At 33.5% G+C, this 16,201-nt stretch overlaps 1 protein-coding gene across 1 annotated transcript in view; it reads right to left on the reverse strand.

Moving 5' to 3' along the window:
- The window catches only part of LOC133178172 (uncharacterized), a 34,311-nt gene that overhangs the window by 13,942 nt on the left and 4,168 nt on the right, over positions 1–16,201 (reverse strand). The window contains exons 5-24 of the mRNA XM_061312919.1: positions 13,972–14,105; positions 13,805–13,878; positions 13,568–13,702; positions 13,261–13,437; positions 12,535–13,118; positions 12,044–12,182; positions 11,604–11,816; positions 10,796–10,922; positions 10,474–10,588; positions 9,979–10,023; positions 9,776–9,829; positions 9,456–9,680; positions 8,630–8,772; positions 8,087–8,393; positions 7,875–7,944; positions 5,927–6,672; positions 5,714–5,807; positions 5,208–5,395; positions 3,413–3,610; positions 1,580–1,770 (exon numbers count right to left, since the gene is read on the reverse strand). Coding sequence (XP_061168903.1) covers positions 1,580–1,770; positions 3,413–3,610; positions 5,208–5,395; positions 5,714–5,807; positions 5,927–6,672; positions 7,875–7,944; positions 8,087–8,393; positions 8,630–8,772; positions 9,456–9,680; positions 9,776–9,829; positions 9,979–10,023; positions 10,474–10,588; positions 10,796–10,922; positions 11,604–11,816; positions 12,044–12,182; positions 12,535–13,118; positions 13,261–13,437; positions 13,568–13,702; positions 13,805–13,878; positions 13,972–14,105 — 3,959 coding nt within the window. The remainder of the gene's footprint in view (positions 1–1,579; positions 1,771–3,412; positions 3,611–5,207; positions 5,396–5,713; positions 5,808–5,926; positions 6,673–7,874; positions 7,945–8,086; positions 8,394–8,629; positions 8,773–9,455; positions 9,681–9,775; positions 9,830–9,978; positions 10,024–10,473; positions 10,589–10,795; positions 10,923–11,603; positions 11,817–12,043; positions 12,183–12,534; positions 13,119–13,260; positions 13,438–13,567; positions 13,703–13,804; positions 13,879–13,971; positions 14,106–16,201) is intronic.

Consider the following 16,201-nt stretch of genomic DNA (forward strand, 5'->3'; position numbering starts at 1 on the left):
TACTCCTTACACCAGTGGTCCAGTGCATACGTGGAACAATACGCAATGAGGGCCTATTGTTAAACTGACCACTGAAAATTTCATGTTATTAAAATATATACAAAAACGTATCTTGCTTTAGGATGTGTAAGGTAAACGAATAAAAGAGAAGGCGCCGGACGAATCAGCAATTTTCATTATTTCATAAGATTATTTAGGAAAATATGGTTTCATTGCGTAAATCAAAAGCAGTTTAAGAATCCTCTGAAATATGAGATCGACACATTAAAATTTGCCTTTGTTTCAAAACATTGGAAAAGAAAGAAAAGAAGCGTTGCATTAACACGATTCCCTGAACGTCTTAAAATTATAAGGAGAAAGAAAAATAATTAATATGAGTGCTGCCTATCACTGTATTTAACTCATTACATGAATAAATTATATTCTTCAGTATTATTTTAATACGACTAACATAAATATATAACAGTAATTTAAATTACTTGAATACGACTGAGAATTCAAATTTTATCGAACATCTATTCAAGATTTTTATACCATCAGTCCTTCTGCACTCTAATTCATTAGCCACCGCAATTTCCATCATAGACATAATTTTTAACAATTTCTATAGGCAATTGTTACCTTCCGTGAAGAGGAACTGCTTTTTTTCAACAAGTTCAAAGAAAGTCTGAAAATGTACTTTCCTGTTACTTGATTAAAAAAAATAACAAACATGTATTTCCGATCGATGTAAACTGGAATCAATACGTTAAAATACATTAAAAAGGGGCATATTAAGCATACGCCTGCGATGGTATGAATTAATGAAAACCAGTTTGTTAATTAATTATTTATTTACATTTAACAGGGATAAAGATAAAGTACAATTATTCCACACAATAATTATTTAAACTTGATTCATGCATAATTCATTGAACATCGTATTCGTTATGAATTATTTTACAGATATCAATAAAAAAAAATGTTAGTTTAAACATTTTAACTGTCTTTGAACTTGCACTTTATTTCAGAATATTATTAAAATTAAATTAAGACTGTTTCTAAATTGAAAGTATAATACACACAAACATTTTCACACCACTGCAGCCTCCCCGAGAGCGAGAACAATAGGGACAGTACTTATCAGTAAATGTCAGCACTTGTCTAAATTTTTCAGCAGGGACAGTAAACCGGGTCAGTAATTGTCTAAGTTTATCAGCACCGGCAGTAAAAGGGTCAGTAATTGTCTAAGTTTTGCAGTAAAGACAGCACATGGTCAGTAATTGTCTAAGTTTATCAGTAAAAAATGGGAATGTCAGTACGTTTCTGACTTAGTAATGTATTTACACACTGAATTGTCGACGGATTTTTCCGTAATTTCCCGATCATGACAAGGAGCACACGGCGGGTGTGACCGGTCGGAAGGGGATGCTCACTCCTCCATGGCACCTAATCCCACCTCTGATGTTTTGGAGGTCTGTGTTTGCTCTGCTCCTATTTTGAATTGTTTAATAGACTTTTGAGCATGAATGCTGTTCGTTATATCCATATATTTCACTGTAGAAATTTAAATTCGGAATGAGCTTGTTCAAGGGTTTACCTTTAGTATGTGATTTAGTTTTGAAACATCTCCATTGCTTTCAATATAAACTGACACGTTTCCGGAAACCCTCATTGCCATTTCCTGTTCTAAAATATCAAGCAAAGGAGACGGATTGTCAGCGGGATCGTACAAGAGTTCTTCGTTCGTCTCTGAAGGGCTTGGTTTGTACTTAGTTGTTAATGTTTCCTCTAAAACAAAATTTACATAAAATATACATGTGTGTATGTTTCAAAAGTAACATATTACGGGAAAAGCATACTCGCAAAACAATAACAAAGGCAAAACAAAACAAAAAAAAATACATATGCATACACAATTACAGGTAAACTTCGTTATCTCGACATCGACGGGAACATCGGAAAATGTCGAGATATCCGAGGTGTCGAGATATCAGAGTTGAGACTTGACGTCCAAGATTTCATTGCATAGCAAAACAGACAAGCTTATTATATGTACCTGACTATAATATATACTGTAACTCAACATATTTCAGAATTCCCTCTATTTTTATTAAAAATCTAAGAAGTTATTTTAAAAATCTTATTTATAAAACATGTTCTTTAATTATCGAAATCTTTCTAAATTCACAAAGTTTCAGCACAAAGTTAAAGCATTGAGCTGCATTCGCGTGTAACTTGCCTTTTCGTCAGAACAGGATACGAAATGCGCTCTATAAATTTCGAACCGTATAAAGTCGACATTCGATATACGGTAAAAAAAAATTAAATGCGGATTATTTTTTATTTCATTCAGGAAGAATGTACATTAAAATTAATTTTTTTAAAGAGATTTGTGTATCTAAACTAACGTAGTGATGTTACAGATGCACGAATTTCGGCTGATTCGGTCAATCGTGTCGTTAATTGGATTGTTTCCTGTTGAATACATTTTAACTACAAAATATCATTAAAACATTAAACGATTTTTTGTTATATACATATATATCTTTGATCGCCTATTGTGGCTTGACCTGATCCCTGGGGCCATGCTTTGAACAAAATCCAATCTACACTACGAAATAAAGCTTTCAAATAAGTTTCGTCTTTTCTGACCTTGTGGTTCGTAAGAAGGATTTAAAATACGCCATTAAATTCTTCACTAATTCTTAATCATCTTCCCTGAAAGCGGGTTGGGCCCTTCATTTGAACAGAGTTGAACTCCCTTCACCCAAGAATGCTTTGTGTCAAATTTGATGAAATTGACCTAGTGACTTATTAGAAGAAGTCAAAACATGCACCGTTCACTGTAGATCAGTCGGTAGAGCGCTCGCTCCGTGATCGAAGGCGGTGAGTTCGAATTTCGGCCGCGACTGATCTAGGTCGATAAAAATAGGTAGCAACTGTTCCTTCGCCATGCGCTCGGCACTTTGGAGTGAAAGTTGCGGGTCCTTCGGATGAGACCTTAAAAACCGAGGCCCCGTGCCACGGCAGGCGTTGGTATGATAAAGAACCCTCACTGCTCAATGGCCCTGAGTGCTGAGTAAAGGTCAAAATTTGAAGCCCTTCACCGGTATGTGGTGACGTCTCTATATGAGTAAAAAATTCTCGAATGGGACGTAAACAAAATACAATCAATCAATCAATCAAAAATATGAAATGTTAACAGATGAGACATGGCATACAATATACGGAGGCCGGACACCATTTATCAGACAAACTCACTTCGGCTCAGGTGAGCTAAAAACCTTAGAAAAGCATAAAAAGGCAAAATAAAATCAGAGAAAAAAAAATAAAATTAGATATTTATGTTGGTATTTATCATTTACATGAATTATTTTCTGATTCAATTAGAATTGAATACAATAAGATTGAATACTTTAGATCTGCTTACGGAGGAAAGAATGAAGCTGAACATTTTCGACACATGCACTTCCGTCATGACACGCCAAGGAGTGAACCTCTGATTTTGTGTTTTCTGTATTGTAAAACGCCCCGGTGTTTCTAAGGTCTGGGAATGGAGTTGATGATCCGTCCAGGAAATAGGACATTAGTTCAAAACATGCAATCGTTTTTTCTTTCCATATTTTTCCTTGAGGAAAAGATAAGAATTGCAAAATTTCCACACTCAAAGTTTGCTAAGGAAAGAAACACATATGCTACACCTTATTTCAAATGTTCCTTATATTTTGGCTGATTGTAGTTAAAAGAACATTTTAACATTTGTGAAAATTATTTATTGCTCGTAATAACAGCTTGAATTAAACAACCATAGTGCTCATGAGAATTACCTCTCATTACCAGACAAATAAAAGTGCCGATAATTAATTGATTGATTGTATGTTGTTATACGCCCTGTTTGAGAATTTTTCACTCGTATATAGACATGACCATTACAGGTGGAGTGCTTCAAATTTAGACCTTTACTCGACACTCAGGGCCATTGAGCAGTGAGGAATCTACTGTATACAGGGAAATTTTCGCCCCCATTTTATTTTCGCCCCTTTCGCCCTAATCACAGGTGGGCGAATTTAAAACGGGGCGAATTCAAAATACACAGTACCATTTCTTAAACAGAACTGTGACTGGGCGAATTTAAAACAGGGCAAAATTGTTCGCAAGTGCGAAAGGGCGAAAATAACACAGGGCGAAAATAACCCTGTATACAGTATATCGTGCAAAGGCTTGTCCTAACACGGGGCCTCATTTTTAAGGTCTCATCCGAAAGACCCGCAACATTCACTTCAAAGTGTCGTGCGCTTGGCGAAGGAACAGCTGCTACCTTTTTTTTTATGGACTTAGGTCAGTCGCCACCGGGGTATGAATCCACGACCTTCCGATTACGGAGCGAGCTGATGGACGAAATCTCCACTTAAAGTCAAGGATTTCAACTATCTGAAGGAAATGAATGCATGATGTCACTTAAAAAATTTAGTTCAAAGTTTCTTATGTAAAGCATTAACTTCATATTGTGGCCTATCCTTGCTTTATGAGTTTTGGAGTGCAAAGGACTGGGTGGGTGGGGGTTAAATCCAGACTTAAATTCAATTTTTGTTGGAAAAAATGTTTAAAGGTATATTTTATGATAAATGTCTTATAGCAGTTGGTAGAGCGCTTGCTCCGTAGTCGGAATTTCGTGAGTTCAGGCCGCTGCCGAATCTATGAAAAATAGGATGAAAGTGTTCCTTCATCTAGCGCTCAGAAACCGTGAAGTGAAAAATAGAGGGTCATTCGAATGAGACAATAAAAACTGAGGCCCAAAGGCGTTAGCAAGAACCCTCACTGCTCAATTGCCCTTGGTGCCAAGTAAAGGTCTAAATTTGAAGCCCTTTTACCGGTATTTGATGACGTATTCATATGAGTGAAATAATCTTGCAAGGAACGTACAAACACGACAATCAATCAATCGAATAAAACACCCTGAAATAATGGGAAAATAATTTAAATGTTCTCAATTTATTGTGATAGCAATACATTAGGTTTCTTCCATATTGGAAAGTTCTGGTGTTTTTGAGTAATTTAAAAAAAAAAAAAAAACATTTGTTTCCTTTTATTCATTTGAAGAAAAGTTAATTACAAATTCTGGCTTTACTATAGCCCTTAAGGATACAACCTACTTTATTGTCCAAAAGGTTCTGCTATGACTTGACACTTTAAACTTATATTACTAAGACAAATTTGGAAGCTACCTTTTCCGATGCAGCCACCACACAGTGAGACCAGACATTTGTTGACTTTGTCTCTAAGTGTCGCCCTGTCCAGCGGTCCGTTTCCTGTGACTTCAGTCAATCGTTTAAGAAGATCGGAAGCTGACTTCTGACGATCAGAGGTAGTTGACGAACAGACAACGGAAACCCCAGAATCCGAATTACAAGAGCTGTAATTATCGATAGTAAGCATGATATGAAAACTACGTGATAAATTCGAAGTTCATATAAAAACAAAAAAACATTCAAATATAAAAAAAAAATCAAAACTATTAACAACATTTAAAGATTACAAAAACTGCAGAAGAGTAATAAATAATATAACGAATTACAAATACGTCAAATTGATAAACTTCATTTTATTTATAGATAAATACTCTTTAGCACCGACAAAAGAAAAGGGACAATTGGTACTCTATTTTATTGAAAAACAATATTAATAGCGTAGAAAGATTAATGTTTTGAGAAAATAAAAATAAAATTAATACTCTTCTTTGGAATATTTTATATAATATGCTTTGGATCCTAGAGGTGGAGTTTGGCATGCTCTTGTTCTATTCGTTGGATCAATGAAGGCACCGCCTAAGATTATATTAAAGCTGATATTAAGAAAGTTTGAATATTCAACCGTAAATTTTATTGACTAATTGACGAATTTGAAATGGGTATTGTAATTATCAGCAGTAATTTCTTCTACTAACCTTTATTAAATCCTGTCTCTATATCTTTCAGCTCTTTGTGCAATTCCGGAAATCCTGCATCCCAGACTTTAATAAACTCCTCTCTTGGGGTTGACTCCCTTATATCAACATAGAGCCTATCTTTGTGAGCCCCAATACCTAGTATTAACCTCTTAGGAATAAGATTTTTTACACATGATCTGATAATTGTTAATCCAAGATTCGATAGTTCTTTCAGCGACATTTCTAATCCAACTTCTACTGCTTGGCCTACTGAAAACCGCCATCTTTCTTCTGAATGTCTTAATTCAATATTTCTATTGTTATCGGATCTTACCCGATATCCAGAACCAGGTATAACCTTTATGCATCCACCATAATGACTACTGGCATCCTCTAAACATTCTAACAGTTTTACGTCAAATCTAAAGTATCTATATTTCTGTACTTTTAAATCGGCTATTCGATAACAATCTGAGAGTTTTATTGAATCATTAAATCCATCTAAAAGAAGGGGATACATTAAACTATAATCTGCCTCTGCTGATATTTCGTATTCTACTGTGTCCTTTGCTGGGGGTTCTGTTTCGTGCATGTTCAGGTTTGGATAATTCACTATGACAGTATTAACACCAGTAGCTGGTCGCACGCTGACTATAATATGATTGGACTCCTTTGTCACATGATCGAATCCCGCGAGAACGGCGAGATTCGCCAGTTTACTGTTGCTCAGTGACAAGCCTGTGTTGACTGATATTTTCAATGATCTGTGAAATAAAATAGCAGTATTGTTGGATATAGCTAAATATCTCACAAATGAATTATAATACTTTCCAAAGAGAAATATTTCAAAAATAATTCTTTAAAAAAAAGATACCAGATATGTTTTGATAAGTTAGTAATTGGATTCAATACGCAGTACAGTTAAGGTGCCAAATGGAAATATCGGCGAATTTTTTAGACAGTACATTCTTTACAAGGATGGGCGATTCTTTTAAGGCCTTTACTATTATCGGACAAATGTAGTGTGGCTGAAAACTACATGTTGAGGACGTTTATATTTTTTTTTTATTTAGATTTGTCACGTAATGTTGCAGTCACGTGATTTTAGCAAATATACCTGCAGTCTTGAGGTCATCTATAAATTCCAGTATTGCAAGGGCATAACCAAGTTAAAAATCTAAGTTTAATTTATAGTTATTTTCAACACTCTTTGTAGTTTGTGAAAAGTGCTGCGAACCTATATAGATTCTGCTATATAATTGCTAAAATTACATTTGTTAGACCGTATGTTGAATATTTTGTGGTCAAGTACGTTAAATGTGGATATAATTAATTCATTTGCAAGATTTCATCAGGTTCGCAGCACTTTTCAAATATCTTCATGCTTCTTGAGTATATGCGTAAAAGCTTGTCGTAATTCATTGAGAGTATGCCATTGCAATATATCGATTTATTACGACCCTTCTATTACCCTTCAATAAATCTGCATACAAATGTACGGCAGTTTCACTTGTCTAGGGGATGTATGGGTAGTATATGAATAAAATCATAAAATAGACATCGCATCCAAGTTAATGGCCTCTTATATATCTGCAAATAATATTTTATTTAATTACAAAACACATTTTTCATTGTATAAAATATAGCTTGATCCGCCTCTCACTGCATGCAAACTGCGTCAAATTTTACGATATGACGTCACATTGACAAGTGCATTGCAATCAGTAAATTGTTTATACATTGCTGTGTGGGATTTAACCAACGACAAAAATACATTCAATAGTAAGTATTGATGTAGTTTAAAGCTATCCAACAGTTTAAAGTAGCGTATCATTTCATTTTGTGGTAACTTGAAGAACATGTATTTATGTGTGATGTCATAATAAGCATTTCCCGTAAAAATTAGGCCCTCCCGCTCCTTATTGCAGCCTTAACTGTGCTGCGTATTATGAAAATTAAAATGCACCTCCCAACAGCTGACAGGGTCGTCCCAGTCGATCTCTTTCCTTGAGGCGGATCAGTCTTGGATACCTTCACTGATATGTAACAAAACATTAAAAACATTACAAATCTGGTATAATAAACAAATTAATAAAATATATCAACATTCTCTAACCACAGTAATTTGAATCCAGATTATTTATTTGTTGTTTTTGAAATTTATGATTTGGAAGTAACCTGGTTTCCAAACTTGTTTTTGGAACTGTTCGGCATTCCACTTCATTCTAGTGCATATACTTCCTTTGCCGGTTGTCGTGCATTTGTATTTAATCTTGTACTCTGGGTGGCTGATATAAATAGCTGCAGCATTTGCCCACTGGCCATTGCTGACAGCAGTGTTAAATTTCTTTTTAAGAGTTCCAGAAATTTCCCCTCTATACCTTGCATTGATGATGGCAATTTTCGTAGCCGTGTCCAAATGTACGAATATTTTGAAAGGAACGATACTGTTGATGCTTCTTATAATGTGCCTTCTCATTGTTCTCTTTAAAAACAATCTCTCAGAAATATCAAATTGCACTTCCATTAATATTTGAATACGTTATAGTATTTTATGTATGTTTTGTGTTGACTTAAACGCATTGCTTAGTGTTATGTAAGTGGGTTTTTTAAATAACGTGTTGTAAATATAAAATTAGAATTAATGGTACAAATTGTTCTAACAAAAATTGATGGAACAAGTGTTTGTTTCCTTTGCAAAATGAAAAAACAAAAACTTACATCATATAGGAAAAGTGCTTGTTCTTTTGTTATTGTTTGTTCTCCATTCATTATTTTGTTATAATCCAGGCTTGGGATTGTTTCCAATAGAAAATCTTTCTTTTCTGTCGAATCTGTTGCTTCACGAAGGCTGTAACCGATTCCTAGAAATGAAATGAATTACTTCATTTTATCCCATTTTAAGACATTAAGAAATAATTGTGACAACCCATTAGCAACTGTCTGCATAAAAACATTCTTTCATTAAAAAAATATCAAAAATACGATGAAAAACCATTCCAGATAAGATATCTCAAGATTTTTAGTATTGACGTCATATAATTTCCAAACCACCAGAATAAGGGCAATATAAGTAAACCGGGGCTATAAATAGTTTAGAGTTCTCATTCAGATTTTTGTAAAAATAGATTAATTATAATCGGTAAAAATTTGAAAATTGACCGAGGAAATTCGTACTGGAATATTAAAAGGTTTATTGCTCAACCTCTAGTTGTTTATGTATATTTAGCAACACTTGTCCAATTTCCAATTTATTTTATTATCTGAAGAGTTCTCTTACTTATTATACATGTATTTTATTAATAAAGAAAATATTGATCATAGTGTGACAAAATTGAGGTTTTTACTGATAAATACTTAGGGGCCACTAGCGTAAAAAGTAGGTCATTTACCTAGTTTTTTGAAGGTGAATAACATCACTATAATCATAGGTCTACAATGTACATAAAGTGGTTTTCCATTTTTAACAGTGGGATTTTTTGTCCTCTGAGTAAACACTATCCTTATATGTTAATATTATAATGATAAATTATGTTAATTTTCTTACCAATTGTTGGATCATTAGGAATAGGGTTGTGAATTTTGAGGATAGTATTATCACTGCCCATACACGAAGACAAGAACGCCATCAGGTTTCCTTCCCTGACATTCAAGTTCTTAATGTCTGAATCCATTGTAGCCTGATCCCATTTCCCAGAACAAACTTCGAATATCATTATTACTTTGAGAAGTAAATGATATTCTTTTCCAGAGAAGAATTGACAAGGGTCGCCTGTTTGAAAACATATCATCTGTAAGATGTAACTAAAATGTGTTCAAAATACAAAATAATCTTTTTAATTTCAAGAAAATTAAATTTGTACTTACCTGAGCATACATTTCCGTAGAGAATCATTTTCGAATCGTCACCTTGATTACACGCTAAAGAGAGAATGTAAAGTTGTACATGCTTTTGAACAACCTTGTAAACTCATTTACATACACTGTACTTGTCATACTAAGGCATTTGCAAAGCACAAAGGTCTGAGAAATATTAATCATTAAGTAACTTTAAAAACTGTAAAATTTACCTGGAGTTGAAGGGATGGTAACATCAGGCGCGAAAGGATTTGGTTCTACAAAGGAGTTTAAACATGAAGCATGCAACGTCATTTTCAATTTTTTTAACAAAAAGAATTGACCTGGATTTTGGTTAAATTATGAAAATAAAACCGTGTACCGTTTTTATTTCTTTGATCAAACAGGCGATATGTATCTTTTTACAAAATATGAAATTCAACTTACTGGCTTTATTCATAAATATTTTCCAACGATATCATTACATTGAAACAATGAACACTGTCCATGTAAAGTCTATGGAGTAAATAGGTACCCTCAGCTCTATCAGAGAAAGCTTTGAAAAATTGGCAAATTTTATCCAGAAGAGAAAAGCAATACCAACACTTAATTAGGAAAATGAAATTTCGAAACCGAAATGGAAAGTGCAGTCGAGTCATTCAAAGGCAGTAAAACACAGCGGGACTCTCGTGTACTTACTTCCCATAATGCATTATCAATAAACGTACCTTTACATGTAATTGGTGTCCATACACTGGCACTTTGGTCTCCAGAACAATCATTTTTCATGCAACCTATTTTGTCATTGAGATAGCAACAACGGGTTTCTTTTATGCAGTTGTACTAAATGTCAACAAAAATGTTTATCAGTACTAGCAGTGAAATTTTGTCATGCAAAATTCAGGATTTGCTTTTACATAACATTAACTTAACACAAAAGTATCTCTGATATGCTGATGTTCAATTACACAATATATAGAACATAAATAGAAGACAAATGTCGATAGTTTTACGACAGAAAGACATACGACAGTCAGGCTTATTACTAACACATTTAGTTTCTTTGTCGGAGGTTGAGCTTGGCATCAGTTCTTTACACTTTTGAAGATCCTGAAACAGCACCACTCCAGATCGACAAACACCGAGTTCTTCGTCTGTCATTCCTAGTGATGATCCTATGAAATACATGTAAATATCATTCATCACATCATTTCTGCTTTGAATACTTCGATCGGATATAATGAGCTGTAAAGGTTAACATATTTTTTTTATCGATTAAATGTTTGAATTTGATGTAGAAAATGCTCACAATAGGGAACGGGTGCATGAGCATGGAACTATTTCACATGCCATATCGGCAGGACCCTAAAATTCTCACATCTTGAAATATCATCTTTAGTGAAGCATAAGTTTGTAAAAGTATATGTTATCAGACTTGAATTTTCAAAGTAACTTGATGGTCACCATATATTCCTGATCTTTCGTTACTTGCGGAATTTTGATATTGCACACTTAAATCCGTCGTATCTGCTCTTGAATTAATTCCTTCTTTTTGAAACGTTTCAATTCTTTAAATCTGTATCAAATTTGAGTATTTAACTGACTATAGACGATATGACGAACTAACAACACAATTCTTTTAAAACATATTTCTAATTAATGCATCCCAAGGATATCCTGTATTTGTAAGTCGCCAATTCGAAGACAGTCCGCCACAATTAATATTCGCAATCTGAATTTCTGTTTCATCTGCCGAATCATTTACAAGTCCTAAACTATTTCGGGATGCAAGATGGAGTTAATCACGCAGACATTTCATTGATTAAAAAAGCTTACAATCATGAGAGGAAACTACTGCTTACTCTGTGTATCGTCTTCTATTAATTTCACCAGTCTCCGCAGTCTCGTGACAGCTCTAGTATTCATGGTCCAGGTCAAGCACCAATCCCAGGGATTATCAACGTCCTTATAATCTTTACACTGATTACATTCCCGGGTCAACGCTCCACAAGATGACGTCTTCGCTCCTTCTGGTTCAAACTCAACGTTCTGTAGTGGATATTGAACTAATCTGTGAATGATTCAATCAAATAGTATGCTATATTAATTATTTTTTATATATCAAATGTTTCAAGGAAGTATAATTGGGAAAAGACAGTTTTTGAGGAATTGTATCAGAACTACCAAACCATATTTGTTATTTGGACTTCTAATGAAAGATGTACAAGATTGCACAGTAATATTCATCTTCAAAAAACTTAACATGGACTTACTTTTAACTGCTGACAATATACTCACCGCTGCATCTGTTCCAGGTTTTCTATACTGTATATTTCATCAGCTTTTCCACACACATCATCCGCTGTTTTACCCTGTGGGTAATATTTCCCACTCCCGAAGTAATCCTTCGAGGTAGAGCCAAGTGTTTTTGCACTAACTAGAACATAGACCGCAGTATTTAGTCTCGAAATGTATACAATATACAGGATTATTTTCGCCCTACCACACTTCCAAACGGCTTTGCCAAGACACGTACTGTTGTGTTAAATAGAAACCTCTGTTTTATTAGGATATATCCCATATCAAATTCGCCCTCTTGTGACGAAAGTGAAAGAGGCAAAATATACCCTGTATCAGTATTATGACAATGTCTTAATTAAAAAAAAAGTTCTCTTAAATACTATAACGACATACACCACTGATTTTTAAATATTTATCTTTATCGATTTCATATGAATAGGAATATTAAAAATATATTCAAATTCTGTAATACATAGACATTTACCAACCTAGACTAAATAAATGATCGTCATATTTGTCCTTTTCTTCTCTCCAGGTGTTGATTTGAGCGATGTTGTTTGAGTTCACTGCTCTTTTCTTTCTCTTTTCGTCCTGGTTTGTAAATATAGACGCCAAATCATCAGAAACACAAATGTCAACGATAGAATTTTTTGTGAATATGTCGAAAAAATCGACATCAGAACACTGGAGTAATTCCTCTAATCTTCGGAATATATCTTCGTTAGTTTCAGGTTCTTTACTAGTGAGGGTTTTGCTTAGCGCAACTCGAGCTGCTCTCCCAGTATAAAACAAAGACTGATTACCATGACTACCAAGTGGATGTGCGGATGTAGGTTCGTCCCAAGCTTCGAGAACCAAAAGCTTACGGTTTGGCCATTCAGCAGCAACCAATTTTGATAGTTTTGTTAAAACTTCTGCGAGAGTTGGAGTCACGTATCTATCAGAGCAGACGTTATCATCTTGAAAGTAGTCCGCACAGTCGGTACAGGGATTTCCTGGATGTCCACACCACGACGATTCGCTCGACTCCTCCGATAGGAATAATATCGAGTCACCAAATAATTTTCGCAAACTAAATTGACGAAACAAATGGGATAAGAAATTACATTGTACTTGCACATTTGTGCTAAAACGACAAGCTTGTTAAATATTTGTTTTAATTTATATCCCGAACAAATGTAAAACATTGTTAATGCTAAAAAAGGTATACGTACGAAGAAAATGATGACGAATTTCGAAGCACTACGTCTTCTGTTGAACCACATACGTTTATTGTCCTCGTAGATTTTTGTTGAGTTCCAAAGCAATTTGCACGACATTTATTGAATAAATTTTGCTGAATTAAAGAGGAATTCGTCACTTGAGCTTTAGATAAAGTTGAAACATCTCCCCTTTTTAAATGAAATACATTCTATCAAAAGACATATAGGGGCATATGAATACTTTCATTACCAAGAGTGTTATGATTGAACAAATCTTAATTTACAGTGGGAATATAAAATGAAGGTATGTTGGATGTACCATATTGGAATCCCAAATGCATCTACAACCAGGGAATTCTTTCCTGTGACGAACATACTTGTAGTCTGAGCTACCATATCTGTACACAGGGATACATCAGAAATTGATGACATCACATCCAACTCCTGAATTAACCTACGAAATGAATGATTTTTTTTCTCCAATGATACTTTTGACTTATTAAAAAGGTATACTTATTCTAGATATATAGATTCCAGTAACGTACAAAAGTCTAACCTTAGGGTAAACGGTGATCCAAAATCTAATCGAATATCTCGCTCTCTCCATTCAATATACGGTTTTATGAAAATCTGATTTAAGAAAATGTTTTCAGCAATGACATAAGTAAAAAAATTGTACATTTAAAAATCTTAAATTGGATTTTTCTTGCAAATCATACATACCTCATGAGAAAGACTGATCTGAATAGAAAATGAATCATTGGACAGTACTCCGTCACGTGGGCTGTGTTGTATCTGCCAATCAGATGTCGTGAGATGATTTGTTGGTGGACCATTGTGCTGACTGTGTTGATTAGCTATAAGTAGAACATAAACTCTCGCTTTTACTGGCTTTAAAGATGCAATCTGTAAATGCTTCAAAACATATTATATAAAAAATTAAAAATGATTTCATTATTTCCTGTCTTTTTATCAAACAACAGCATATAAAATTTACGTGTAATCAGTGTTAGAGAGAGAGAGAGAGAGAGAGAGAGAGAGAGAGAGAGAGAAACAGAGGAGTAGAGAGAGAGAGAGAGAGAGAGAGAGAGAGAGAAAAGGTGGGGTAGTTAGTGGGAGGTTCAAGAACATGAATATTAGTTTTATCAATCATAGATATTTCAGTTTCTCTTTAATTAATCTCTTTAATTCTTTAATTATAGTATAGTGATGGGATGTGCGTCCCTCTAGATCTGTTCTTCCGTCCGTCCTTCTCTTATCTACAACTCCTCCTATACCACTGAATAATATATAATGAGACTCTCACAGAATCTTTATTACATAGTGCTATTTTCCACCTTTTGCTGTATATTTTGATCGGAAAGGTATTTGGGCTTTCCCGTAGCAAAAAATGGACTTTGCCATTATATCCATATGGGAGTGGGGGTAACGTTTTGTGAGCTTACTAATACCTCTAGTTTCAATTGTTAGTAGCAAAATTTTACAACAATTTTAATGATGTATTTTAGGATTTCATTACCTAATTGACATAAAAGTGACAGGGCCTGTAATTTTGGTAAAATTTGTTTGATGTATGAAAAAACAATCTTTAAAAAAACCTCATTTTTTTTTCTACAAAACTTATGTACATCTAAATGCATTGCTTAAAATAGTGTTATTTGATATTTCAAAAAGAAATGTTGACGATAACAGTTAAATTTAAAAAAAAACAAAACATTTTTTCCTTAGTCAAAAATCGACAAAAATTAAAATTATCTTTACGTTTAAATTTCCAAGAATGTGCACGAGAATGAACCCTGATAAATCTGTCTCAATTAAAAACTGTGAAGATCGGTTATGTTTTATTATTATTATTTTGAACCTTTGTCGTGTAAAATTATTTTGAATGTCCTTTTATCAATGAAATTGGAGGATTGAAATGCAATGCTGGGATAAATCAGGTAGATCGTAAATTGATAATTTTAAAGAACTTTTCTTGTTTTTTTTTTTTAGAATAACAGAATACACACCCAAAAAAATTGTCAACAGTGTAACCCGATGCATTTTCTTTTGTCAGTAATTAAGAACTTCATAGTTGACCTTTATCATTCAAAGTGGGATTTACATGTAAATGAAATTCAATCTGAGGTTTAAAAGGTCATCAATAATTTTGCAAAGAGAACGATTTAAGATATAAGGATATTTATATATTGTGTATATTTGTGTACTACAAAATAGGAATCGGTTAAAAGAATATAAATACTGTCAATTTAATTTTAAAATTTTTATTAATTTAAAAAAATTTCATTTAAAAAATAAATTTTTATTTTCATAAAATGTGCTTGAATAGTGAACAGGGTTACCTTCAAATAGATCAAGGGACAAAAAGACAGATAGACGAACTGACACCTGACTTTGTATGACATTGACCTACAAAGTTTGAATGACTTGATTTTTTTTTCTATTCTCTAAACATGAGTTCTTTTTGCTAGAAATTATTATCTTTTTTTCATTGTACCATAATTAGGTGTGATTTTATTTGTTCAGAGTGTGGATTTTCTGTATATAATGCACATTTTTTTTTATAAACTCCAATCATCAAGCCAGGACTAAAGAGCATTTCAAAGAACCAAGCCACATTTTTTTTTAATTGAACAATCATCCGCCTAGATGCACAAAATTCAAGAGCAAAAAATATAAATTATAGAAAGCATTAGACGATCATTATCAATTGAAAGTTGTATTTTAGACTTAGACTTTCACTAACAAATGAAAAGAAGTGCAGAAATCGCTTGATTATTTTTTTTTTTTTCATTTTTTCTAAATAAATATTCTCATGACAAGTTTTTATTAGTATTGGTTTTGATATCGTTGGTATTTCTTAAATGATTCCAATATCGTTCTATTTATAACCTACCAAAAAAATTTGGTACATAAAATCAAAATATACTTAAATACACTGTAATATATGTAC

This window comes from Saccostrea echinata, unplaced genomic scaffold (assembly GCF_033153115.1).
Source record: "Saccostrea echinata isolate AGI-Se365-2 ecotype Australia unplaced genomic scaffold, CSIRO_AGI_Sech_v1 ptg000002l, whole genome shotgun sequence".
In the NCBI taxonomy this organism is placed as follows: Eukaryota; Metazoa; Mollusca; class Bivalvia; order Ostreida; family Ostreidae; genus Saccostrea; species Saccostrea echinata.